The 26,045-nt window shown below is 39.2% G+C and overlaps 1 protein-coding gene across 5 annotated transcripts in view; it reads right to left on the bottom strand.

Moving 5' to 3' along the window:
- Positions 1-26,045, bottom strand: part of FRY (FRY microtubule binding protein) — a 447,087-nt gene that overhangs the window by 173,848 nt on the left and 247,194 nt on the right. For all 5 annotated transcript variants that reach the window (XM_027589569.2, XM_027589564.2, XM_027589563.2 and 2 more), the window contains 2 exons: positions 21,007-21,060; positions 4,876-5,015 (listed from right to left, as the gene is read on the bottom strand). In XM_027589569.2, coding sequence (XP_027445370.1) covers positions 4,876-5,015; positions 21,007-21,060 — 194 coding nt within the window. The remainder of the gene's footprint in view (positions 1-4,875; positions 5,016-21,006; positions 21,061-26,045) is intronic.

Here is a 26,045-nt window from a genome sequence, read left to right on the forward strand (position 1 = left end):
GTAGTGTTCCATGAGTCATTGTTTGTGCATAACACCCAGTGCTCCACGCAGAACGTGCCCTCTTAAATACCCATCACCAGGCTAACCCATCCCCCCACCCCCCTCCCCTCTAGAACCCTCAGTTTGTTTTTCAGAGTCCATCGTCTCTCATGGTTCGTCTCCCCCTCTTACTCCCCTTCATTCTTTCCCTCCTGCTATCTTCTTTTCTTTTTTCTTAACATATGTTGCATTATTTGTTTCAGAGGTACAGATCTGTGATTCATCAGTCTTGTACAATTCACAGCGCTCACCATAGCACATACCCTCCCCAATGTCTATCACCCAGCCACCCCATCCCTCCCACCCCCTACCACTACAGCAACCCTCAGTTTGTTTCCTGAGATTAAGAATTCCTCATATCAGTGAGGTCATATGATACATATCTTTCTCTGACTGACTTATTTCACTCAGCATAACACCCTCCAATTCCATCCACGTCGTTGCAAATGGCAAGACCTCATTCCTTTTGATGGCTGCATAATATTCCATTGTGTACATATACCACTTCTTCTTTATCCATTCATCTGTCGATGGACATCTTGGCTCTTTCCACAGTTTGGCTATTGTGGACATTGCTGCTATGAATATTGGGGTGCACGTACCCCTTCGTATCCCTACATTTGTATCTTTGGGGTAAATACCCAGTAGTGCAATTGCTGTATCGTATGGTAGCTCTATTTTCAACTGTTTGAGGAACCTCCATACTGTTTTCCAGAGTAGCTGCACCAGCTTGCATTCCCACCAACAGTGTAGGAGGGTTCCCCTTTCTCCGCAACCCCGCCAACATCTGTCGTTTCCTGACTTGTTAATTTTAGCCATTCTGACTAGTGTGAGGTGGTATCTCATGAAGGTTTTGATTTGGATTTCCCTGATGCCGAGCGATGTTGAGCACTTTTTCATGTGTCTGTTGGCCATTTGGATGTCTTCTTTGGAAAAATGTCTGTTCATGTCTTCTGCCCATTTCTTGATTTATTTATTTATTTGAGAGAGAGAGAGAGAGAGAGAGAGAGAGAGAGAGAGAGCGCACAAGCAGGGGGAGGGGCAGAGGGAGAAGCAGACTCCCCACTAAGCAGGGAGCCTGAGGCAGGGCTCGATCCCAGGACCGTGGGATCATGAACTGACCTGAAGGCAGATGCTTAACAGACTGAGTCACCCAGGAGCCCATCCATGGACTTTTCTAAGGTGACTTTCTCTAATTCTATCATCTGTACAATGGATACAGAACCAGGGCAGGGTTGCCATACTGAAGGTGGATATTGAGAAGCTCCTGTGAAAGAAGCTACACAATGTAGGAAACAATAAGGACAGAACATGATCATCAGCTACAGCAGGACTACAGAGGGTGGAGAGAGGTTAGGAATCACTTTTCTTTTTTTGTTTCCATGCCTCTTTCCTCTTGACCTTCTGTCACTTGAGATTTATGAACGAAGAAGTGAAGGGGCAGTAGGACAGAGAATGCTTATAAAGCAGGTGGAAGAAGAGGTAGGAAGAGGCAAAGTGCAGTCATTTGAACTCACTCAAAAGTTAAGGAGCAGAATTAGCACTGTCAGAAGGACAGAAATGTCAGTCCACCCCCACCCCCATCCCCACTCCCAGCCCTCAGGTGCTGCCTATCTAACATACTAACTAAGGGCTAATTTGGAATTGAACCAAGAAAGACAAATGATGTGATTGCCGAGACCCCAGCACAGAACTATGGCTAAGAGCATTGGCTTTGGTATGGAACAGTCCTGGGTTAAAATGATGCCTCTTCTATTTACCAGTAATTGTTCCATCTACAAAATGGGAATAATAATAGTAATTACAGAAAGGTCTGCTTGAGTATTAAATTAGACAAAGTGTGTAATATATTTATCATGGTCTCCTGACATGGAACTGCTCAATACTTGCATATTAAGGAAAAGCCATGAGAAAGGATGACCAGATTTGCGCTTGTCAGGCAGGTCTGTTTAAAATAAATCAAAAATATTATAAATAGGGAATGTTCTTCCCTTCAGTCAATGGGAATGAGAAGAAAGGAAGGTGGTATTTAAAATCTAAAAAAGAACTTCTGGAGAAGCTCTGTAACCTGGAGCAAGTCAAATGAAGGCTGGTGAATGACAGAATGGGTTAACAAGGGAGGCTGCAACTGTAACTCTCAAGGAGAAATGTATGGACAGGGTAGGAGCTCATTCACTCAGGATCACTGTGAATGGTCCTCCCAAGAGGAAGAGCACTGGCCCAAACCACCTATCTGAAGTCCTTCAGGACCCACTAGACCTGGAAAGAGCTTCTGCCAGCTGGAGGAGAATTGCATTAAAAAAGAGAACATTCAAAAGTCTGACCTGGAGATTATATCACGGAATAAATATATAAGAAGTTTGAAGACCGAAAGGAAGGAGAGCTTTCAAAGATGGCCAGCAGAAGTAGACAGAAAATTGTTGTGTTGGATGGCCAACAAGGATCTTTAAAAGGGGCCAGAGGACCTTGAGAAAGTAACAGTTCTTGGCAGGGAAAAAAAAATTTTAAACCCCTGATTCTATTTAATAAGTCAATTTATGCTTTCAAATAAAAGTAAGACCTATACTTCTCCAATAATGAATTCAACTTTATTGCTGGTTTGAGGTCTAACTGCCAGGAGCCGGCAGCATTTGACAAATTTATTTGGCATTCAAAATGTTGATGTTAGACTAATCTTAGAAATTGTAACCCTAGTACACATCTGTCACATTTGACTGTTTTCGGTTGCTTAATCTTCTCTCCAAAGTTCCTCTTTTCTTTTTTTCTAGTAACAGAAACTCGCATTATTACCTACATCATGCTCTAGACACCCTCATTCTTTTGGCTTTCTCCCAAACACACATTCTTATTTTGAACTCCCTAATGTTAATTAAATGCTGCTGAGTTGAATTTCACTGTCCTGATGCCATGTTTGATCTTGACAATTACTCTGATCTCCTAAAAACAGTCAGTAACCTGATTTTTAAAATATTATTTTCCAATCCATAAAGAAATAAATTCATGAAAAATCCAGTTTTAGTAACTACATTCTGACAAAACAGAGAAACGAAACTAAGACTCAATTAATTCAACTCACTAAAACAGCCCCATTCCTCACTCCCAAGGAAAAGTTTAATATCTGTTTATAAACTAATGATGTAACATATGGTGATTAACATAACAATAAAAAATTTTACAATAAGAAAAAAGATAATAAATTGCTTCTTGTTAAAAAATATCTGTTTATAAACTAACATGTAATATGGGAAGAATAATAAAATGATACCACTAATTAATTATTTAAAAAAGATTTTATTATTTATTTGAGGGAGAGAGAATGCACAAGTGGGGGGAGCAGCAGAGGGAGAAGGACAAGTAGACTCCCCACTGAGCACGAAGCCAGACATGGGCTCCATCCCAGGACCCTGGGATCATGACCTGAGCCAAAGTCAGACACTTAACCGACTGAGCCACCTAGGCACCCCTAACACCATTAATTTAGTAATCACACGGTCTGAACCATTTTCAGACACAGAATTAAGATTTTACCTTTAAAATTTGATACATCAAAAAATATTTGTAAGAAGAGACTGCTAATTAGCGTGGGGTTTCTTATTGGGGAGCTGAACTATTCTGGAATTAGTAGTGATGACTGCACAACCTTGTGAATATACTAAAAACAGAACTACACAGTTTAAAAGAATGAATTTTGCCATGTGTACATTATATTGCAATAAAAAGTTCCCTCTCTTCAACCAAAAAAAATGATTCAGTATGAAAAAGTTACTAATTTCTCTCCCAAACAAGATGATAAATAAATGACTGAATCTTGCATAAACTCGAGCATATTATAAAATGAAATTACAAGTTTGGATGAAATGTAATTCATTTCATGACATTGAGAAGTGGATATTTAAAAAACAGTATTAGAAGTGTCAAGAAAAATGAGAGCGATAAATCACAAGAAGTAGTTAATATCTGATTTTCTTAATGATTCATTTCCGTTTATTCTCTTTAAAAATGCATAATCAATTCACATAGAGAAGTCTGTTTTAAAGTAATTTTTTAAAAGGTAAATATAGCACACTTTCTTATATTTACTTATATTTCAAACATATGAATTACATATATTTACATAAATGTTTGGGGGATGCACATTCATTTGACAGTACAAGAATCTTAAATTTTATGGTTGCTACAAGGGTTTCTATAGCAGCAAGTTCCAATTTTCAAATCCATAAGAGAAGGGGAGCACAGAATAAACAAACAAAATTCTCCGCTGCAAGGGAAGTTCGAGATGGTGTAATCTGACTTCCCTGTTTTGCTTGCGAAGAGACTACAGTATAGAGAGGTGGTGAGTTGCCCAAAGTCACAGGGCTAATTTGTGGCAGCTCCAGGCCTAGTGCTGATGTGCCGCCCTGCCTCCTCCCCATGTGGGCACCCTGGGCACTCAAGGTTACCAGCAAGGACGAGGCAGCATCATGCAGGGCCTGCACCAGCCCTTCTGCTTTTAGGGTATACACTGGAAGAGACAGGGCTCCGGAAAGAAGCAGACACAAGGGTAACTTAGGGCCCTTTACACCTGCCCCGCCAATGTCAAAATAATGCTGAGTATGTCTTTCCAACCTGTGACAAGTGGCCGTGACTAGTACTCCCACTGCTAGACAGCCCCTCTCCCCCTGCCCCCCCCAGCACCTGCTAGGTATCCATGTACAGACGGGCAGATTTAGATGATGCATAAATTCCATTTTGACTTACGTTTCTGGAAGGAAGGAAGGAAGGAAGGAAGGAAGGAAGGAAGGAAGGAAGGAAGGAAGGAAGGGAGAACCTCATAATTCCTACACAAAAGAAATGTACCTTTTTGATTTATTGCTTGTTCTTGGCCTGTATTCATGTGATTCATCCTCAATGCCATTTTGCCTTTTATACCAGTCAAATAATGTACGCAGAATGGAAGGCAGGCAGTATTCAGAAAGGGAGCTCATTGAGTTGATGACCTACAGAGAAAAACAGGTGATAAAAAGGCTTTGGTGGCCCTGCCAGTTACTGAGAAACTTTTCATTTAACAAATAACTCCAAGCTATATTCACCACAAAACCTTCTTATTTATCACATCTTTCCTTCAATAATCTTTATTAGTACATTCCCAAGGGCCCAAATCTCTTAATGTTGACAGATGTTCCTTATATTACAATTTTATGGTTCAAGAAAGTTAATTACTTTGACTTCCTTTCATTCTAGAAATCAGATGTTAATTGCATACAGGTTATTCATGGACTGCAGAGAAATTATTTTCCAATACTGTCCAAGAAGTATAGTGCCTTGTACTCCTTAAGTCTCAAAAATGCTTGTTGTATAAATAAATATTTTAATTAACACAATTACATTAGTCGCTTATGTGAAATAAAAAAATCTAGCTCCCAAACAAATAACCCAAGTGGTAATACAATGTATGGGTTTCTGCCAATAATCACTCATCCACTCATCTGAGTTATGCCCCAAATTAGACTGAAGACATGAGCCAGTAGCAATAATTTCCTATGTATCACCTTAAAGGCAAACTACTGCTCTCTTTTTCAAACAACAAACATATCTTTGATAGACGAGGTATTTTAATTTCCTTAGCTGGAAAGATTTGTGATCTTTTATTAATTATCACGAGAAAATGAACCTCAATTGATATCTCATACCATGTGCAAAAATTAATTTAAAAATTCATACTATAAAAACTTAAAACTATGAAACTTCTGAAGAAAACACAGGAAAAAATCTTTGTGACTCTGGGCTAACCGAGGATTTCTTAGGTAACACACCAGGAGCAAACTCCATGACAATTTGATCCTGAACGTCATCAAAATTAAAAGCTTCTGTTCTGGGGATAATTCAATCAATCAAGGATGGTTCGCTATTCACAAATCAGTCAACGTGATACACCACATTAACCAAATGAAGGATACAAAGTCATACGATCATCTCAATAGATCATACTCAATGGTGAAAAACTGAGAGCTTTTCCTTTAAAATCAGGAATACAAGGATGTCCACTGTTACCACTTTTATTCTACATAGTACTGCATGTCCTAGCCACAGCAATCAGACAAGAAAAAGAAATAAAAGGCATCCAAATTGGTAAGAAAGAAGTAAAACTGTCACTATTTGCAGATGACACAATACTGTACACATATATGTAAAAGTTATATATACATATAATATATATATGTATATAAAACTCTAAAGACTGCCAAAAAACTATTAGAAGCAATAAATTCAGTAAAGTCACAGGATACAAAATTAATACACAGAAATCTGTTGCATTTCTATACACTAATAACAAAGTAGCAAAAAGAGAAATTATGAAAACAATTCCATTTACAATTGTACCATACAGAATAAAATGCCTAGAAATAAATTTAACCAAGGAGGTAAAAGACCTGAACTCTGATAACTATTAAGACATTGACAGAAGAAACTGAAGAAGACACAAAGGAAAGATATCTCATCTTCATGGATTGGAAGAATTAATATTGTTACAACATCCATACTACCCAAACCAATCTACAGATTTAAGGCAATTCTTATGAAAATACCAACAGCATTTTTCACAGAACTAGAATAAATAATACTCAAATTTATATGGAACCTTAAAAGACCCTGAATGGTCAGAGCAATCTTGAAAAAGAAGATCAAAACTGGAGGTATCACAATCCCAGATGTGAAGCTATACTACAAAGCTCTATGTAGTACTGGCATAAAAACAGACACATAAGATCAACGAAACAGAATAGGGAGCTCGAAAATAAACCCACACATATATGGTCAATTAATCAATGACAAAGGAGGCAAGAATACAAAATGGGAAAAGACAGTCTCCTCAATAAATGGTGTCGGTGTTGGGAAAACTGGAAAGCTACACGCAAAAGAATGAAACTGGCCCAGTTTCTTTTACTTTCTCACACAAAAATAAACTCAAATTAGATTAAAGACACCTAAATGTGAGACAGAAAACCATAAACCTCCTAGAAGAAAACGTAGGCAGTAACTTCTCTAACATCAGCCCTGGCAACATTTTTCTAGATATATCTCCTCAGGCAAGGGAAACAAAAGCAAAACTAAACCAAAATAAATAGCTTTTTGCATAGTGAAGAACACCATCAACAAAACGAGAAGGCAACCTACTGAATAGGAGAAGATATTTGCAAGTGACATATCTGATAAGGAGTTAATATCCAAAATATATTTAAAAAACTTAATACAACTCCACACCAAAAACTCCCCCCAAAAATCCAATTAAAAATGGACAGAAGACTTAAGTTAACTTTTTTTCCCCAAAGAAGACAAAGATATGGCAAACGGACATATGAAAAGATGCTCAATATCACTAATTATCAAGGAAATGCAAATCAAAACCACTATAATATAATATAATACCTTATATGTGTCAGAATGGCTGAATCAAAAAGACAAGAAATAACAAGTGTTGGTGAGGATGTGTCCAAAGGGGACCCACATGCACTGTTGGTAGGAATGTAAATTGATGCAGCCACCAAGATACGGAAGCAACCCAAGTGTCCACCCATAGATGAATGGATACAGAAGATGTGGTACATATATACAATGGAATATTACTCAGCCACAAAAGAGAATGAAATATTGTCATTTGCAACAACATGGATGGACCTAGAGAGTATTGTGTTAAGTAAAATAAGACTGAAAAAGACAAATATTCTATGATTTCACTTATATGTGGCATCTGAAAAACAAAACAAACAAAAAGGAGAACCAGACCCATAAATACAGAGAACAAATTAAAGGTTGCCAGAGGGGCGGGGTTAGGGGGATGCACAAAATAGGTGAAGGGGATGGGAGCCACAGACTTCCAGCTATGCAATGAATAAGTTGCAGGGATAAAAGGCACAGCCTAGGGAATCTAGTCAATGATACTGTATATTGTACAGTGACAGATGGGAGCTACACTTGTGGTGAGCACAACAGAATGTATAAACTTGTGGAATCACTATGCTATTCACCAGAAACTAATGTAACATTGTGTGTCAACAATAGTTCAGTAAAAAAATTAAGAGCTTCTGCTTTTGGAAAGATATGGTCAAGAAAGTGATGAAAAGACAGGCTGTAGACCCAGAGAAAATACTGGCAAACACCCCTCTGATAAAGGCCTTATAAACAGAACATGTAAACCTACAACGAGATACATTTTAACCACCTCATTTGGAAACACAAATTCACAAAATTTCTTACTAGCAAATTATAACCCCCAGTGCCGATGAGACAGTGATTAAATAGGCATGTTCAAACACTACTGATAGATGAAAAAGATTGGCATAACCTATCTGGAAGGAAATTTGGAAATGCAGATCAAGAACCTAATAAAAGGCATTCTCAATAAGCCCATTCTTAGGAATTTAACTCAAATACATAATTAGAGGTAAGAATGTTCAGGACAACATTACATATTATACAAAAAATGGGAACACACTAAATGTCCAGCTATGTGTAAATGCCTTAATACAATGTGGAACAATGTGATGTAGATTATCTCTGAAACCATTAAAAGTCACATTTCAAAAATATTTAATGACATGAAAATGTTTATGTTAAGTGGAAGAAGAATTTAAAAATCATTTAACTGGTAAGATTCCAACTCGGTACAGACCCTACGGTAAGTATGCATATACAGAAAACACAACTTGGAGGTGATATACTGACATACTGAGAGTGCACACGGAAATCAGGAGTCCTCAGGACAGAGAGATCACTAGAGGGTGAGAGGTAAAGAGACATGAAGGTAGGATTTTACCTGGGCCTTTTATAGAAAGGGTAGAAATGTGAGATTAAGAGTCAAGAAAAAAGCTAAGCAAAGACTCAAAGGCAGGAAGCCTATGGTGATGAAGGTGCAAAATAACTGTTCATAATAATTACAGTGATTAATTTAAAGAAGGTTTTGAGTGAACTGAGAGAAGAAATATTTGGCTGGTGTAGGAACTTTGGTATACCAGAGTAAAGAAAAATACTGTTGAAAATTTTAAGCTGAAACTAAATCATAGCAAGTATTTAATGCTAGTCTGAAGAATTTGTTTTCTTTTCTAGAAAATGGGAAGCCCGTAAAGATTTCTGAATAGGAAAATAAGCCCACAGACATGTTGAGGAAGTTTAATTCAGCAGTGATGTGTAGGCTGGACCAAAAGGGTCTGCCAACAGGGGTGGTTAGGAGCGCGCGCGCGCGCGCACACACACACACACACACACACACACACACACACACACACACACACACACACACACACACACACACACACACACACACACACACACACACACACACACACACACACACACACACACACACACACACACACACACACGCTTGAACTGAATGAGGTTATTGCAACAGTTCCAGGCACACAGTGATCACGGCTTGAGCTGGGAGGTGGCAGAAGAAATGGAAAACCTTAGTTAACTTAAAATGTTTCTGTAGTTAAGCAGGAGAGCCTTAACTTCTTTTTTTAAAGGAACTAGAGCAAGCGGAGCTCAAGTGCTTCGTGTCAATGGGACTTTCCACTGTCAGTTTTTAAAAGCAGCTCTAAGATTGAATGGAACAATTATGTGTTCTTCCTCAGATTCTCTTTCTTGAGAGCCTTATTTCTTGCTCTCTCTTACGATTATGGTTATAAGTACATACACGAAATTGTACATATCTTTAGCTATGGTTTAATATCAGTTTTCAGAAATAAATAGGCTATTGCAGTCTGCCTGCCCTGTGAACATAATCACCAGTTTTTAATTGAAAAATATCTAATTATTTTTTAAAAAACAGCCCTCCCCACACAAACTGTAATATTCATAGCCACAACATATTTCCCTTTGTTCCTGTGGCTATAACAGCAGGAAATTTGGGGAGGAAAGCAAATTATGGCAAGTCATGGGGGTAATTTACAAGTTCTCTCTAAAGTTACCCCAGCACAAGAAAGGGTACTTCCAATCACCACCATCTCATCTAATATTTTGAATTGGGAAATGAAGGGGGTTCCTCCCAGAGGGGGAAAAAAAAATCAGATTTCAGAGTTCCTCAACACAGGTTAATTCTGCCTTAATTATCGCATATGTAATAAAATCCCCAACCATCTATTATTGTATTTCAGTAATTTAAAAATACTTGTGTAAGTCTGGACGAGACTAAAGGAGACATGATGACTAAATATAAGGTGGTATCCTAGACAGTATCCTGGAACAGAAAAGAGCTATTCAGGAAAAAGAAATAAAATGCAAATACAGAATTCAGTTACTAATAATGTACCGATGTTGGTTTCTTAGTTGTGACAAATATACATGGTAAGGAAAGGTGTTAATAAAGGAAACCGGGTGTGGGGAACCTGATAAGTGTCTGTGCTATCTTTACACCTTTTCTGTAACTATTCACAAATAAAAAGTTTAATTAAAAAACACTTGTGTGGGAAATTTACATGCTTCTGTTATTTACTACAGACCCATAAATGTGATATAAACCTATGTTTGCCCCCTATTTATCTCTGGGTAGAGCACACAATGTTTAGCTACTTACACTTACTTAGGTGTAACCCACGTGCTCCATAGAGAACGTCAATAGTATTCTTTAAACCTCAGCCATAATAATTTTTTTCTACCCGTCAAAGTCATCTCAAAGCCATTCTTGGTATTATATCTACTGGACATACTTTCCACGGCAAATACACTGAGACCATCTTAGAAGAGATGAAAGGTCAGGATGGGGTGGATGTGTGTGTTTTTTCCATCTCTCGGTTATAGCCCTTTTGAGTCCAGGCTTTCAGGAAGGAAGGGTGGAATTTGCAAAGACCTGGCCCTCAAAGCTCAGGAAGGGAGGAAGGTCTAGCTGGCTTCTTGGTTACTCAACTCCTTCATTTACGGGAAGCAGAGCCAATGGTGAGATGAATTCTAGCTCTGTGCTGCTGTTGAAAGGGGGCAGGCCCCTTTACAAAGATGTTCTTGTTGCATTTAAATGATCATATTCTTCCATCATAGATGAGCTAGGTACTGTGCAGCTTGAGGAGATGGAAGTGCACAGAATCACATAACCATTTCATACCGGTGTTTTCTTTTTGGGGGGGTAGAAGGGGATACTAAATGTACTTTGCAAATGTTTCTTGACGTTTATTTTGGCATTTTATGTATAAATAGGCTAAAAGAGACTGTCCATTATGCTGTAGGTAAGATATTAATTCTTCATAAGCATTTTATTATACTTGCTGAATGCAAAGAAGGAAACTTTACATAAATATTTGAATAATTACTCAGTGGAGTCACTCCATATCTTACAGCAATAAGGCTGACTTCTCCTGAGTGGTGCATTTCGTGAATAAATTTTAAACCAACTTCACTGATAGTTTAATTTTTTTTTTTAAGATTTTATTTATTTATTTGAGAGAGAGAGAGAGAGAAACAGTATGAGAGGGGAGAAGGTCAGAGGGAGAAGCAGGCTCCCCGCTGAGCCGGGAGCCTGATGTGGGACTCGATCCCAGGACTCCGGGATCATGACCTGAGCCGAAGGCAGTTGCTTAACCAACTGAGCCACCCAGGCGCCCACTGATAGTTTAATTTCTCAAACTAGTTCAGATGGCCAAGTACCTGGGCTTCAGGGTACAGTCTTAGTAATACCACAAAATGCTGATTTATTACAATAATTCAAGTGCAATGTTTTTTACTTGATCATATATCGTACTAGTGCTAGATAATCTAGCATTCAATCAGTGGTGACAGATACCAAAGGATTAAGAAGAATTTCTTACAAAAACTTAAAATTATATAAATCTATATATTAAATCTATTTTTCCTGCAAATTAGGAAAAGATCTATATTATTTGATTTTAATATCTTAGTTCATTTTATAGAATGCATTGTTCCACTGGAGAATAATTGAACACTGAGTAACACTAATATGAATCCAATGCCAGTTAATTTGGTTTTACTCTTGATTGCTTATATTTTTCATTTATACATTTTAAATAGATTTTGACTGAACTGTAGCATTAGCATCAGTGTTGAAGCCCTAAAATTTCATCTGCTTCCTTTCCAGAAAAATTATTGCTACCCAAGATGGTAAAAAGTTATTTTCGTTCTATTAGAGAGGTATGGATTTATTTTACCATGTGTTTCCTGTTTATAGATGGCATTTTTAACATATTAAGAAACTGAGGTGCTACAAAAGTATGTAAATATTTAACATCTAGAGGAAAACCCCACTTACTCAGAATGCCTGAGCAAAGTATCTGGAATTTATAGAGATGACACTAGTAAAGAATATGTCACACTGAATTGCAAATAAGCTGCAACTTAAATAATGTTCTCAGCACCCCCTATGTGAGGACTGATCATTCACAAGCCACGTTTTCATAATTTCACTAGTGCACTGGGAAGATCAGATGGTCCTGAGTTCAAGTTACAGCTCTGTCCTTTATAGGCCGCGTGAGCTTGGGCATGTCCACTTCTCTGAGGCTCTGTGTTTCCAGCTGTAAAACGGGACTGAAGAATATTTACCTCACTGGGTTTTTTCTGAAGAGTAAATGAGATATTATAAAGTGTGGGGCACATAACAGACCTTTAAAAATGTCTATTTCTATTTTCCTCTTCCATTTCTAAATACTGAAACTGAAGCCCAGACATAAAAAATTTTGACTTTGAGAGGATCATAGGCTAAGTTAATGACAGAACAAATGATAGAAATTATTGTTGGAATTTTACTTATCAGAGCTGATATTGTAAAAAAAAGAAAAAGAAAGAAAGCAAGGAAGAAAGGCAGGCAGGCAGGAAGGAAGGAAGAAAGAGAGAAAGAAAGAGAGAAAGAAAGAGAGAAAGAGAGAGAGAAAGAGAGAAAGAGAGAAAGAAAGAGAGAAAGAAAGAAAGAGAAAAAGAAAGAAAGAAAGAAAGAAAGAAAGAAAGAAAGAAAGAAAGAAAGAAAGAAAGAAAGAAGAAAAGACAGAAAAGAAAAGGAAAGGAAAGAAAGGAAAAGAAAAAGAGAAAGACCCACCTAGCTCTTATCCAAGCACAAAGATACCAGGGCCTCCATTATAACCCTGGTAGCTTGGTTTGAGTTCCCACACCTTTCTGGCTCCAGCTGAAGCAAACACGAGGCCTTGCAAAGGCTTCCTTGTTGAGGGGTCTGAGCAATGCCTGTCCTACATTAGCGCCATAAGAGAAAGGTGGGGAGCACGGGCTCCCTGGGTTTGCTGCAGGCAACAGCTCACTCTGGGGAAGGACACTATCCCAGAACCAGAATCAATAGGTTGAATAAAACCAATAATTGTGAGCCCAACTTATATACACATCAGTCTCTCAGGAATCGCAACCACCTGAAAACACCGAGCCCAAATGTAAATGAAAAATGGACACAACCACTGGCAGAAAGGCACAGTGCTAAGCTCTTGTATTTCATTCAGCACAAGAGGGTTCTGTAAAACACACAAGGGTCTCATTGGATTCTGCTCTCCCCTCCCTCAGCTGAGGACCCACCCTTCTTCTGGTCAAACTCTCAATCAGCCCAGCATTGGTGATGTTTCCTCTCCCTGCCTCACTTCTTCTTCTCTGACACCCGATTTCTGCTCTTGCCACACTACCGGTAACCTTTGCAGAAAACATCAGAAACGGCAAACCCACTGGCCAACCAACACGCCTTTCTGTTCATTCCCCCTCAAGTCTCCTGAGCAAATGACACTCTTTCTTAGGTTCTCCTTGAAATGCTTTCCTCCTCAGGATTCGCTGATGCTGCCCATCTTACTTAACCTAGACTCTCTCTCATCTCCCATATGGTTACTTACGCAGTGCTGAAGCACAGTAAGACAATTCGCCTGTGAAAGTAAGGATTTGGAGTCTAGTTCTGGTTGTTCTGGCACCAGCTCCTTTGGGGAGTAATCATACTTTACTACACCAAGAGGAAATAACTTGCCCTTACTGTATGTGACTGTTTCCAGAGACAAAGTCGGAGCAATACTTCAAATAGAAAACAGCATGCAGCATACAAATGTTGGTGTCATGTGACTTTACTGCATGTTCGGGTCATTATTACACAGAAGCAAAAGTCTAAAACCAAGGGCAGACAAACTTGACAAGAAAGCACATGTAAAAAAAGCAAGAGAGCACAGGTAGCTGGCAGGTATATGAAATGATAAGGATTCGGTGATTCCTTTATTCAACAGCCACAATTTTCATCTCTGTGAGTAAATGTATCGAGTGAGTATCAGTACCTCCTTCACCAGGTGAGGGTTACACACTTCCCTAGGTGAGGCTTACTGTGGAATACTGGTTTTCCCTATTTAAAATGGGTTAATGCGGTATTTCAGCTGCATCTGGTCCCCGTTTACCCATGTCCATGCTCACCACAGGTTAGCTACTGTTGCACCCGAGAATCCAAAATAAAATGCCTTGGACTTTATATTTAAAAAGGATATCTGTAAACTCTGATAACAGGAAAGTCACTTGAAGTTAAAACGGGGAGCTCACCCTGGCCTCCATTCATAGGACCCCCCCCCCCCGCCACAGACCACAGATAGGAAACTCATCACCAGTACCATGATTGTGTTCTGTCTGGTACACTGCTTTTCCATTGAAGTATTACAGCCAGTCATAATCAGCCAGCATAACCTAGCATAAATGCTTAAACTATTTAATATAAATCTATCGACTATGAAACTGTATTCTACATGCCAACCAATAGCACTGAAGCCAAAGGCTTTCTCAAAGCTGGTTTCCAGTGAGCAACTAACTGCTGATCTCTCATTCCTCTGTGAGGGTCTCTGCCCGGCTGCCATCATGGCCCATCCCTGCCCCGCAAAGCTGCATCTTCTTCTGAGGCTTCTTCCAATTTTTTTGGCCACCATTTTTTTCTGGACATCCTTCTGTGGATCTCACTTCCTGATCCTAAACTCTGCTTCCCTAGGATATTCTCCACCCATTTGCTCTGGTCTCTAATCCTTTGGTGTCTGTTGAGCGACCCCATAAATGAATGAGCCCCGGTTATTTCTCCTGAGATATCTTACCCTCTCTGAAAATTCAGTACGTGTAAAATGATTTATAACCTCTCATCAAGCCCAGCGTTTCTCTGTTGGAAGCGCTTCTCATCCATCAGAAAGAGTCCAGACTTTGCGGTGTCCTTGGGCCCCCGTGTGCCTGTCCCACTTCAGACCCAGTCACTCCTCCATACTCTGCTCCTCACAGCGCAACTTCTCTGTCCACACAGACCCTTCTGCCTGTCATGATCCAACCCATTTCCCCTGGATAACAGATGTCTTTAAAATGCCACTGGGCCCTGACTGCTTCTGTGACATAGAAGCAGTCCACCTTCCGGGCGTCATTAACTGCTCCCTTGCCCGAGTTCCCAAAGCACTTGAAATGGACCTCGGGTATAGCATTCATGCTGTGCTGTTACTTGTTGGGATCTCTGCCTTGTTCCTGGGATTGAGAATTCCCCGAGGGCAGGAACTCTATCTTACTGTTTTTATAACCCCAGAACCTTGCACAGGTATAGTATACTTGGCCACTCCGTGTTTGCTGAATTGAATAGAAATGGTTCCAAACCATGGTTGAAAACCATAGTTACTTTTTGTTTCTCCTTCTCTCAACCAATATTGATTCTTCTTATACAATTTTACATACGATTATTCTTTCTAGTTCCATTGTCTCCGTTTTAGTTTGGACCCTTTCAGTCTCAAATCTTTATCAACACCCAAACTCCCCAAATGCCTCCACACTACAAGGATCTCTTCATTCATGAACCCTGCTACCTCGGGGTTGACACCAAGTTCCTACTTTGATCAAATTGATCCTGGTATATCTGAGATAAAGGTCCCCCCACTGCCATTAACGTCTCCCACAGTCTGATCCTTTCCTACCTGGTCTCTTCCCTAACACTCCCAGCCAATAGGAAAATTTTGTGTCTCAGTAGAAAACTATGCATCGCTCAGAGCTCACCTCTCTAGGGGTTATCTAATTGCAGTCTGAGGGAGCTATGCACCTTTTAATGCCTTTGAGCTATTTTAAAATTGTGCATATGATAGACTACTGATAGCAATGCCAAGGATTCTTGTCTACAGACAGAAAAAAACACTGTGCCCAGTGAAGGTTCAACTGACTTCACTCTCCCACTGTTGGAAAAAGCCAGTTTTGCCTCTGATTGTGCATTCATTTCAAAGTTCCTGACTTATAAATGGGTCCATTTCGGGGTTCTCTTCTGAACTGGTTGTAACTTCCTCATTAAACATGAGTTTTAATCTCTCACCTGTGTTCATTTTATATTTCTATGAGAGTCACAATGTCGACTCTTTTTGAATATTATCTTTTAACAATACACATCTTCTGTCTCAACTAACAGATCCATTCATCAGTCCCCAAAGATAACTTAAAATGTCATTTTTTCTGTTCAGGGCCTTTGCACATTTCCTATCCTCTTTACCATCAACACCCAGTAAAATCCTATTGCTTCAATTGTTTTAGACACCTGATAAACTATGTCCTCTTCTAGAAAGATTTCTCTAGCCATCTGGCCCTGAAGTGTATGTCTTCTGTTCCCTGAAATCTCACAGTGTTTACTGTTGCACCATCCATGTGGCATTTCTGACACACACGGGCCCCCGTCAGAGCTGTTTGTGCACTGCCTTAAACTCTTCCAGATCTGAAGCTCCTGGAGTGCAGGGACCACATCCTTACAGCTCTGTCCCATACACAGCTTTGTGTGTATGTACAGGTAAACACACACACACACACACATTTTTTCACACACACACACACACAGACACACACACTTTTGATAAATATTTGCTAAAATAAAGAACTTTACCACTAGGACAATTTTTCACTCATTCTACTCGAAGCCCTGACAGGTAATTTAGGTATTTAAAATAAATTGGTGGCAGTACACATTTCCAAAATGCTGTTGGAAATCTCTTCCACCTTTATTAATTCTCATTACTGGTATGACTCTCTCACTAGCAGGGACTGAAACCATCACTAGCTCCCTAGTAGAGGGCAAAGCTTGCTGTCCTGGGGCTCACATGATACTTGGTCCTTCCACGGTGAGCTTACTTAGTAGCCTAGGTTATAATTTGATCATATTTCTTCTTTGTCTCACCCATAATTGGGGGGCCCCCCAGTGCAGGCACCATGTTTCCTTCATCTTTATTTCCACCAGCTAGCATAATGCTTGTTACATGGTTGCCACACAGTAGGTGCTGTATAAGAATGGGTCAAGTTCATGAATTTGTGAAATTTGTAAAAAGTGAAATTCTGGGAATGAGGGTATAAATTCCAAGCTCTCCAATGTGTAAAGCAGTTACTAGTATGATTTTTCTTCCACTAATACTGAACTTAAAAAAAGCAATCCTGTTTAGACATCTTGTTATTTATGAAGCAAAAGGACTTTTTCCCCAGGCTTAACCTATACAGGGCTAGATTATAACCAGATTAAATTAAGAGATATGAAGCCAATAGTTAATTATATATAAAGCATATAAAAGAAAACCTAAGAAAACATAAAGCTTTAACCCCTAAATATGCATATCTTAAAATTCAAACTGTAAAACTGACAAATTCTAGGAATATTCCACAGTGAAAACAAGAGGTATACAGAACTGTAAACAGTATAAACAGTATTCTTTATTGGGCATTTGGTAAAAACTCTACTATATGATATCTAGGAAAGATAGGTAATACCTAATATCTAGTCTATTCTTCTTCCTTAGTTATCAAATACCTGATTTTTTTTTTTTTAAGTAGGCTCCATGCCCAGTGGGGAGTCCAACGCGGGGCTTGAACTCACAACCCTGAGATCAAGACGTGAGCTGAGATCAAGAGTTGGACGCTTAACCGACTGAACCACCCAGGTGCCCCAATAAAATCCCTGATTTTTAGATGGACAAATGATTGCTCAAAATAAAATTTCCCAATCTTTCCTACAGCTATATGTGGCTATGTGATTAAGATCTTGCCAACTGAGTATGAGCAGAAGTGGTGTGTGCAATGTTGAGACGTTCTGCTTTTTATTTTTTTGCCCATAATTCTTTTTCTATTTCTCCTCCCTGCTGCTTGGAATACAGACTTAATGGCTGAGTTCTAGAAGCCAAACTGGACTATGAGATGAGCCATACACAAGACAATAAAAATAATATAAAGATACTAGACCGATTTTCTTTGTATTTCTTGAATGTGAGAGAGAAAAAAATATCTTATTCAAGTTGCTGTTATTTTATGTGTCATTTGCAGCCAAACCTAATATTAACTGATACAGGATCTGAGATCCCTTACCTGTTGAAAACTCCTCTCTAAATTTTCGCCACCTTAGTTTTTAGATATAGAAGCATGTTATAGAGTAAAAAGCACTGGCTTTGTAGTCTGAACAAATGGATGCCAGTCTTGGCTCCTTCAGGCTTTAGTCATATAGTGTTGGGCAAGCTGTCTGAGACTCATTCCCATGAAATGTACTATAGAGATGATGATGATGATGATGATGGCTTCTTCTTGGGGTTGTTGGAAGCAGTGAGTGATGTCAGCTGAGATCATGCATGAGAAAGGGCTTCATAAATTATAAAGTATTATGTTTTTCTTTTTTTTTTGCTTCTATTTCTAGCAAGAGAAAAATGAATCATGGGCTTGTTAAGTGGAGGAGTAAACAGGACCACCCGGGATCAGGCACTGAAAGTGCAGAAGCTCAGTTCTCTCTAGTCTATCATTCATGCCAGTGACATTTAAAAGGAAGAAACTGATAAAAAAATATTCTCTAAACAGGGACCAGCTGCATACTACTCAAAGGATGTATTTAGCATAGTGCCTATCCTCTGGTAAGTACTACATGCATACCACTTCTACTGTTACTACTGCTCCCACGATCATCTACACCACACAAGGTGGCATCACCAGCATGTTCTTTTCGCAGAGATGGACCTCTGTGGAAATCCAAATTAAAATCCTACTGCTTGCTATTAGAACAAGGGGAATTATATAATTTGAATGTTTAATATCAAAAGACTAAGAAAGCTTGATACATCCATGGCATTGCCAGTGGAACCTTGATTGTTATAATTTGCTGGCAAAACAGTAAACGGGCAGAGGTGAACCAATTTCCATCAAGTTTCCTCATGGCCCGGGAGTCTTGCTATCTCTTTAAAGTGAAACAGACTTTGTAGGTTGCCTTCTCTCCTAGTTCATGTGTAAATTTATGATTTAATGATGAGCGGATAATCTTATGTGCCTTATTTGAAAGTTCTCAGTGGCCATTTTACTACCGATTCACTTGCAAAGTGTCCTTAATACAGGGAGACCTGTTACGGAGCAGTGCTGCTCAAGCTTTACTGTGTGCGTGGGTCACCTGCGGATCCCCTTAAGCTGCAGAATCTGATTCAGTAAGATCTGGGGCAGGGCGGAGATTCTGCATTTCAACATTCTGGGCAACAAGGTTAAAAGTATTATAGCTAATTAAAGTGGCAAAGTCGGGATTTAAACCTGGTCTGTCTAATTCCAAAGGCTGTCCCTCTCCCACAATGCTGAAATGCAAAAACAGAGGGCTGAATAAGAAGTGGGAAATTGTGTTTAAGCCAAATCATTTGGGATCACTATTTTATGCAATGTTAAAATTTACAATTATTATTTTCCCAGAGAATAAAGGAAGATATACATTAAGCTGGAGAAAAATAAATTTTGTTTTTGAGGGAAGGACAGTGATATCCTAGGAAGTATCTAGGAGAGAATACAGACAACATAAAATCGAGTGGACAATTATGGATGATGGACAATAAATATTTACACTCTTTTTTTTAAAGATTTTATTTATTTATTTGAGAGAGAGAACACAAGAGAGAGCACAAGCAAGGGGGGAGTGGCAGAGGGAGAGAGAAGCAGGCTCCCCACTGAGCAGGGAGCCCGATGCGGGACTCGATCCCAGGACCCTGGGATCATGACCTGAGCCGAAGGCAGACGCTCAACCGACTGAGCCACCCAGGCGCCCCCAGTCCTTACAGTTTTGGACCGAAGAAGTCTGGACTTTAACAGCCGGAGAACTTTCCTTCTGATTCCATATAAAAGTCAGTTTCAAAGCCCTGCTGAAAGTGCATCTCTGTGTGTTCTCCATAAGACAAGAAAACCCCCACCATATTAGATCAGACGGTGGTGCATCCAGCAGTACTTTGTCTCTACCACTGGTTCCAAGCGAGGTTTTTGAAGGAGAACATGCTGTCTTCTCTGTCGTTAACTGCGTAAGTTCAGGAAACACCACAAACACATCTCTCACTTCCCCTGATGCCCTGTTACCCATCATTCTTAAACATACGTAGAGCCTATAGTTACTGAGCCAGGATCTATCAGATCCTGATTTCCTATGTTTATTACCTGCTGTTGAGAGCAGGATGCCCTTTTACTAGTCCCAATCTACTTTCAAAAGACTTTCTTTGTATTTATCCTGCCTTAAATTGTTTTTTTTTTCATGTATCATATTCTCTGTTAGACTCTAAGTTACTATACTGTCTTGTAATTATTGTTTAAGTGATTTTTCTCTCACAATATTGTGAATTTTTGAAGGACTAAAACTGGTCAATTTTGTATTTTGTAGCAGTGTGTCAAGCAAAGAATGGGCATTCACAAAAGAGCTGGATGAAAACATAATAAGCTCTACTAAATTTTGGAATAGAAGTTCCTTTATCTTTTCTTAGTTTCTTTAATTCTGATATACAAAGATTTAGGAAACGATCAATTGAGGGCCTATTTGTATTATTACAACATATTCCCATTCTTCCCAGTTCAAAGCAATAGACCTCTACTGAATGTCTGCTTTAAGCCATAATTGTAAAAACTGAAAGACACAGTTCCTAAGATCATATCCCTGTATCCTCTTTGAGGAAGTTAATCAATACGCTAATAATGAGCATCCAACCCTTATCTTTTGTGCATTTTGAAATAAATAAAAACTAGAATATAATATGTATATAACTTATTACTACATACTTGGTCAAACTGGGGATCTTCTCCACGTTGTAGAGATTTTGTCAATGGCTTTTCCTAGGAAAAAAAAAGAATAATTATTAGATGCTCGAAAACAGCATAAAAAAGTGCATTATTTTTATAATTTTTCTAATTTACTTCTCCCTTGATGGGACAGAGGTACCAGTTTTTATTTACTTTATTTTTTTAAAAGATTTTGTTTATTTATTTGAGAGACAGACACAGCAAGAGAGGGAACACAAGCAGAGGCAGTGGGAGAGGGAGAAGCAGGCCTCCCGCGGAGCAGGGAGCCTGATGTGGGGCTCGATCCCAGGACCCTGGGATCATGACCTGAGCCGAAGGCAGATGCTCAACAACTGAGCCACCCAGGCGCCCGAGGTATCAGTTTTTAATTTTTTATTATTTATTTATTTATTTTATTTTATTATGTTATGTTGATTCCCATACATTGTATCATTAGTTTTTTTAAACATTTTATTTAAATTTTTATTGTTATGTTAATCACCGTACATTACATCATTAGTTTTTGATGCAGTGTTCCATGAGTCATTGTTTGTGCATAACACCCAGTGCTCCACGCAGAACGTGCCCTCTTTAATACCCATCACCAGGCTAACCCATCCCCCCACCCCCCTCCCCTCTAGAACCCTCAGTTTGTTTTTCAGAGTCCATTGTCTCTCATGGTTCGTCTCCCCTTCCGATTTACTCCCCTTCATTCTTCCCCTCCTACCATCTTCTTCTTCTTTTTTTTTCTTAACATATATTGCATTATTTGTTTCAGAGGTACAGATCTGTGATTCAACAGTCTTGCACAAATCACAGCGCTCACCATAGCACATACCCTCCCCAATGTCTATCACCCAGCCACCCCATCCCTCCCACCCCCCACCACTCCAGCAACCCTCAGTTTGTTTCCTGAGATTAAGAATTCCTCATATCAGTGAGATCATATGATACATGTATTTTTCTGACTGACTTATTTTACTCAGCATAATACCCTCCAGTTCCATCCATGTTGTTGCAAATGGCAAGATTTCATTCCTTTTGATGGCTGCATAATATTCCATTGTGTGTGTGTGTGTGTGTGTGTGTGTGTGTGTGTGTGTGTGTGTATACACACACCATATCTTCTTTATCCATTCACCTGTCGATGGATATCTTGGCTCTTTCCATAGTTTGACTATTGTGGACATTGCTGCTATAAACATCGGGGTGCACATACCCCTTTGGATTCCTACATTTGTATCTTTGGAGTAAATACCCAGTAGTGCAATTGCTGGATCGTATGGTAGCTCTATTTTCAACTTTTTGAGGAACCTCCATACTGTTTTCCAGAGTGGCTGCACCAGCTTGCATTCCCACCAACAGTGTAGGAGGGTTCCCCTTTCTCCGCATCCCCGCCAGCATCTGTCGTTTCCTGACTTGTTAATTTTAGCCATTCTGACTGGTGTGAGGTGGTATCTCATGGAGGTTTTGATTTGGATTTCCCTGATGCCGAGCGATGCTGAGCACTTTTTCATGTGTCTGTTGGCCATTTGGATGTCTTCTTTGGAAAAATGTCTGTTCATGTCTTCTGCCCATTTCTAGATTGGATCATTGGTTCTTTGGGTGTTGAGTTTGGTAAGTTCTTTATAGATTTTGGATACTAGCCCTTTACCTGATATGTCATTTGCAAATATCTTCTCCCATTCTGCCAGCTGCCTTTTGGTTTTGTTGACTGTTTCTTTTGCTGTGCAAAAGCTTTTATCTTGATGAAGTCCCAATAGTTCATTTTTGTCCTTGCTTCCCTTGCCTTTGGTGATGTTTCTAGGAAGTTGCTGCAGCTGAGGTCGAAGAGGTTGTTGCCTGTGTTCTCCTTTAGGATTTTGATGGACTCTTGTTCTCACATTTAGATCTTTCAACCATTTTGAGTCTATTTTTGTGTCTGGTGTAAGGAAACGGTCCAGTTTCATTCTTTTGCATGTGGCTGTCCAATTTTCCCAACACCATTTGTTGAAGAGACTGTCTTTTTTCCACTGGACATTCTTTCCTGCTTTGTCAAAGATGAGTTGACCATAGAGTTGAGGGTCCATTTCTGGGCTCTCTAGTCTGATCCATTGAGTCTATTTTTGTGTGTGGTGTAAGGAAATGGTCCCGTTTCATTCTTCTGCATGTGGCTGTCCAATTTTCCCAACACCATTTGTTGAAGAGACTTTTTTCCACTAGACATTCTTTCCTGCTTTGCTAAAGATGAGTTGACCATAGAGTTGAGGGTCCATTTCGGGGCTCTCAATTCTGTTCCATTGATCTATGTGTCTGTTTTTGTGCCGGTACCATACTGTCTTGATGATGACAGCTTTGTAATAGAGCTGGAAGTCCAGAATTGTGATGCTGCCAGCTTTGCTTTTCTTTTTCAACATTCCTCTGGCTATTCGGGGTCTTTTCTGGTTCCAAATTTTAGGATTATTTGTTCCATTTCTTTGAAAAAAGTTGACAGCATTTTTATTGGGATTGCATTAAATGTGTAGATTGCTCTAGGTAGCACTGACATCTTCACAATATTTGTTCTTCCAATCCATGAGCATGGAACATTTTTCCATTTCTTTGTGTCTTCCTCAATTTCTTTCATGAGTATTTTATAGGTTTCTGAGTACATATTCTTTGCCTCTTTGGTTAGATTTATTCCTAGGTATCTTATGGTTTTGGGTGCAATTGTAAATGGGATCGACTCCTTAATTTCTCTTTCTTCTGTCTTGTTGGTGTATAGAAATACCACTGATTTCTGAGCATTGATTTTATATCCTGCCACTTTACTGAATTCCTGTATGAGTTCTAGCAGTTTTGGGGTGGAGTCTCTTGGGTTTTCCACATAAAGTATAATATTATCTGCAGAGAGTGAGAGTTTGACTTCTTCTCTGCTGACTCGGATGCCTTTTATTTCTTTTTGTTGTCTGATTGCTGAGGTTAGGACTTCTAGTACTATGTTGAATAGCAGTGGTGATAGTGGACATCCCTGCCGCGTTCCTGACCTTAGGGGAAAAGCTCTCAGTTTTTCCCCATTGAGAATGATATTCGCTGTGGGTTTTTCATAGATGGCTTTTATGATATTGAGGTATCCGAGGTACCAGTTTTTAAATAAGAAACTCTCCCTTAGCTATTCTGACCTTTATAGTGTTTGACTGCTACCACGATTCTTAACTATTCATCTTAACATATACCTCTGTGACCAAAACCTTAAAAATCTGATGCTATAAGTGGCCCAGAGTTCTCAATGGAAACTACATAATAAAAACTACGGAATTGATGTGAAAAATTTTACTGTCTATCCTGGGACTTGACATACAATAAAAAGTTGAAAAAAAAACTATGGCATTCATATGAAAATTTTATTATCTATCTTGGGACTTGACATATAATAAAAAGTTGAAAGTGATACACTATTCCAAGTCCCTAGATTTAGAAACAAAATAAGGTCTATTACCCTACCGGTAAAATAGTTACTATGTGTAACTTGGAATTTGGGGCATGTTATTTGACTATGCCACATCCAAATCTCTGTGGAAATAATCTGGGTAGTGAAAAAGGTCTACAGAAACCATTTTTCTAATCATTACACCTTTGTTTACATCAGGAAGACTTAACTGACTTTCCAGCAGGGCATTTTAAGGACAACCGTTTATCCTTACCTGTCCCTTGTTTTCCTTTTCTTTTCTGTTTTCGGTATGGGAGTTAATAGTGATCCATAATTTGATTCAGGATGAGAAACCATGTAAAAGTTATATATGAAAAACAACAGTAACTTTTACTTTAGCCAATGTAGATGTCCCAAAAGACTCCATTTACATGTTGTCAATCACATAGACCCTCTTCCCTACCTCACTTCTCCAATCTTCTCCTCCACCTGAAAAGATAATATACACCTAAGGCAGATAGGAAACCCACCTCTACCCACCCCATAGAGTCTTTTTTCCTGAAGAAGTGCATGCACATGGTGGGCTCAGTCTGGGTATCTGATGTCTTACCATGAGCCATATAAATCAATTGCTCTGTCTCATTTGCAAAATATACAGCTTCAAAATGTGTATTCATCTAAAATAAAGAGAAAACTGTGTTCTTAAGGGCTAACAGACACTTCCTCTTCAAAGTATGCTACCTAGAACACAATGGTGGGAGAGTGGATACAAAAATGTAGGCAAGAACACAGAAGAACAATTAAAGAAGCACCAGATTGAGTTGATGGCACAAAAAGACAATTTAGCAATTAAATTGTGAAGCACTTCCTATATATGCAAAGGTTATAACGTCATCCAAAGTTCTTCATAAAACCAGTTAAATTAAAAATATGAAAATTAAAGACATGAAAACAGGTGGTGCCAGGTCCCACAAACACCCTTGGAACAGATGCAGCATAAGCATTTCTACTCAACATTTTATTTATTCACCACTCAACAGTAACTGGGGGCTCACAACATGCCCAATGCTACCTGTGGCGGCGGGGGGGGGGGAGTGATGAAGAACATGTGGTTCCTGCCATTAAGGAGAAAAGTCTGAAATGGAAAAGTAAGCAATGACCTCTTATGACTGTTGTCCATACTCGCTCATTATTCAAATCTCAGCCCAACTGTCACTTCCTCGGGGAAGTCTTCTGTGAGTCTTCTCTGAACACCACGACTAGCCCCCATCCCCTACCCCTCACACGCTTGCAAAGCTCTGTATACGTTTCCTTTCACAGCACTTACCATAGCGTAAAGTCACATCACAGTGTGGAATCATGTTATGCGATTACACATGCATGAGGGATGAGCTAAGTGCCGTCCCCTCTAGATTACATCCTCCAGAAATGCAGGATGCTCTGGTTCTCTGACACTTAAAAAGTTACAGAGCACAGCCTTGCTTGGTGATGGCTAAACATCTGCCAAATTAATAAAAGCTTTAGGCCAACGATGTCCAGTTTCTTCAAATATGAGATCCCTCGATTTGCACGTGGGTTTTGTTGTAAGTTAGAAACAATTTTTTAGTAGACTCTTTTATCATGGCAGAATATGCGTGATGTAAAATTTGCC

The sequence above is a fragment of the Zalophus californianus genome, chromosome 3, assembly GCF_009762305.2.
Source record: "Zalophus californianus isolate mZalCal1 chromosome 3, mZalCal1.pri.v2, whole genome shotgun sequence".
NCBI classification, from domain to species: Eukaryota; Metazoa; Chordata; class Mammalia; order Carnivora; family Otariidae; genus Zalophus; species Zalophus californianus.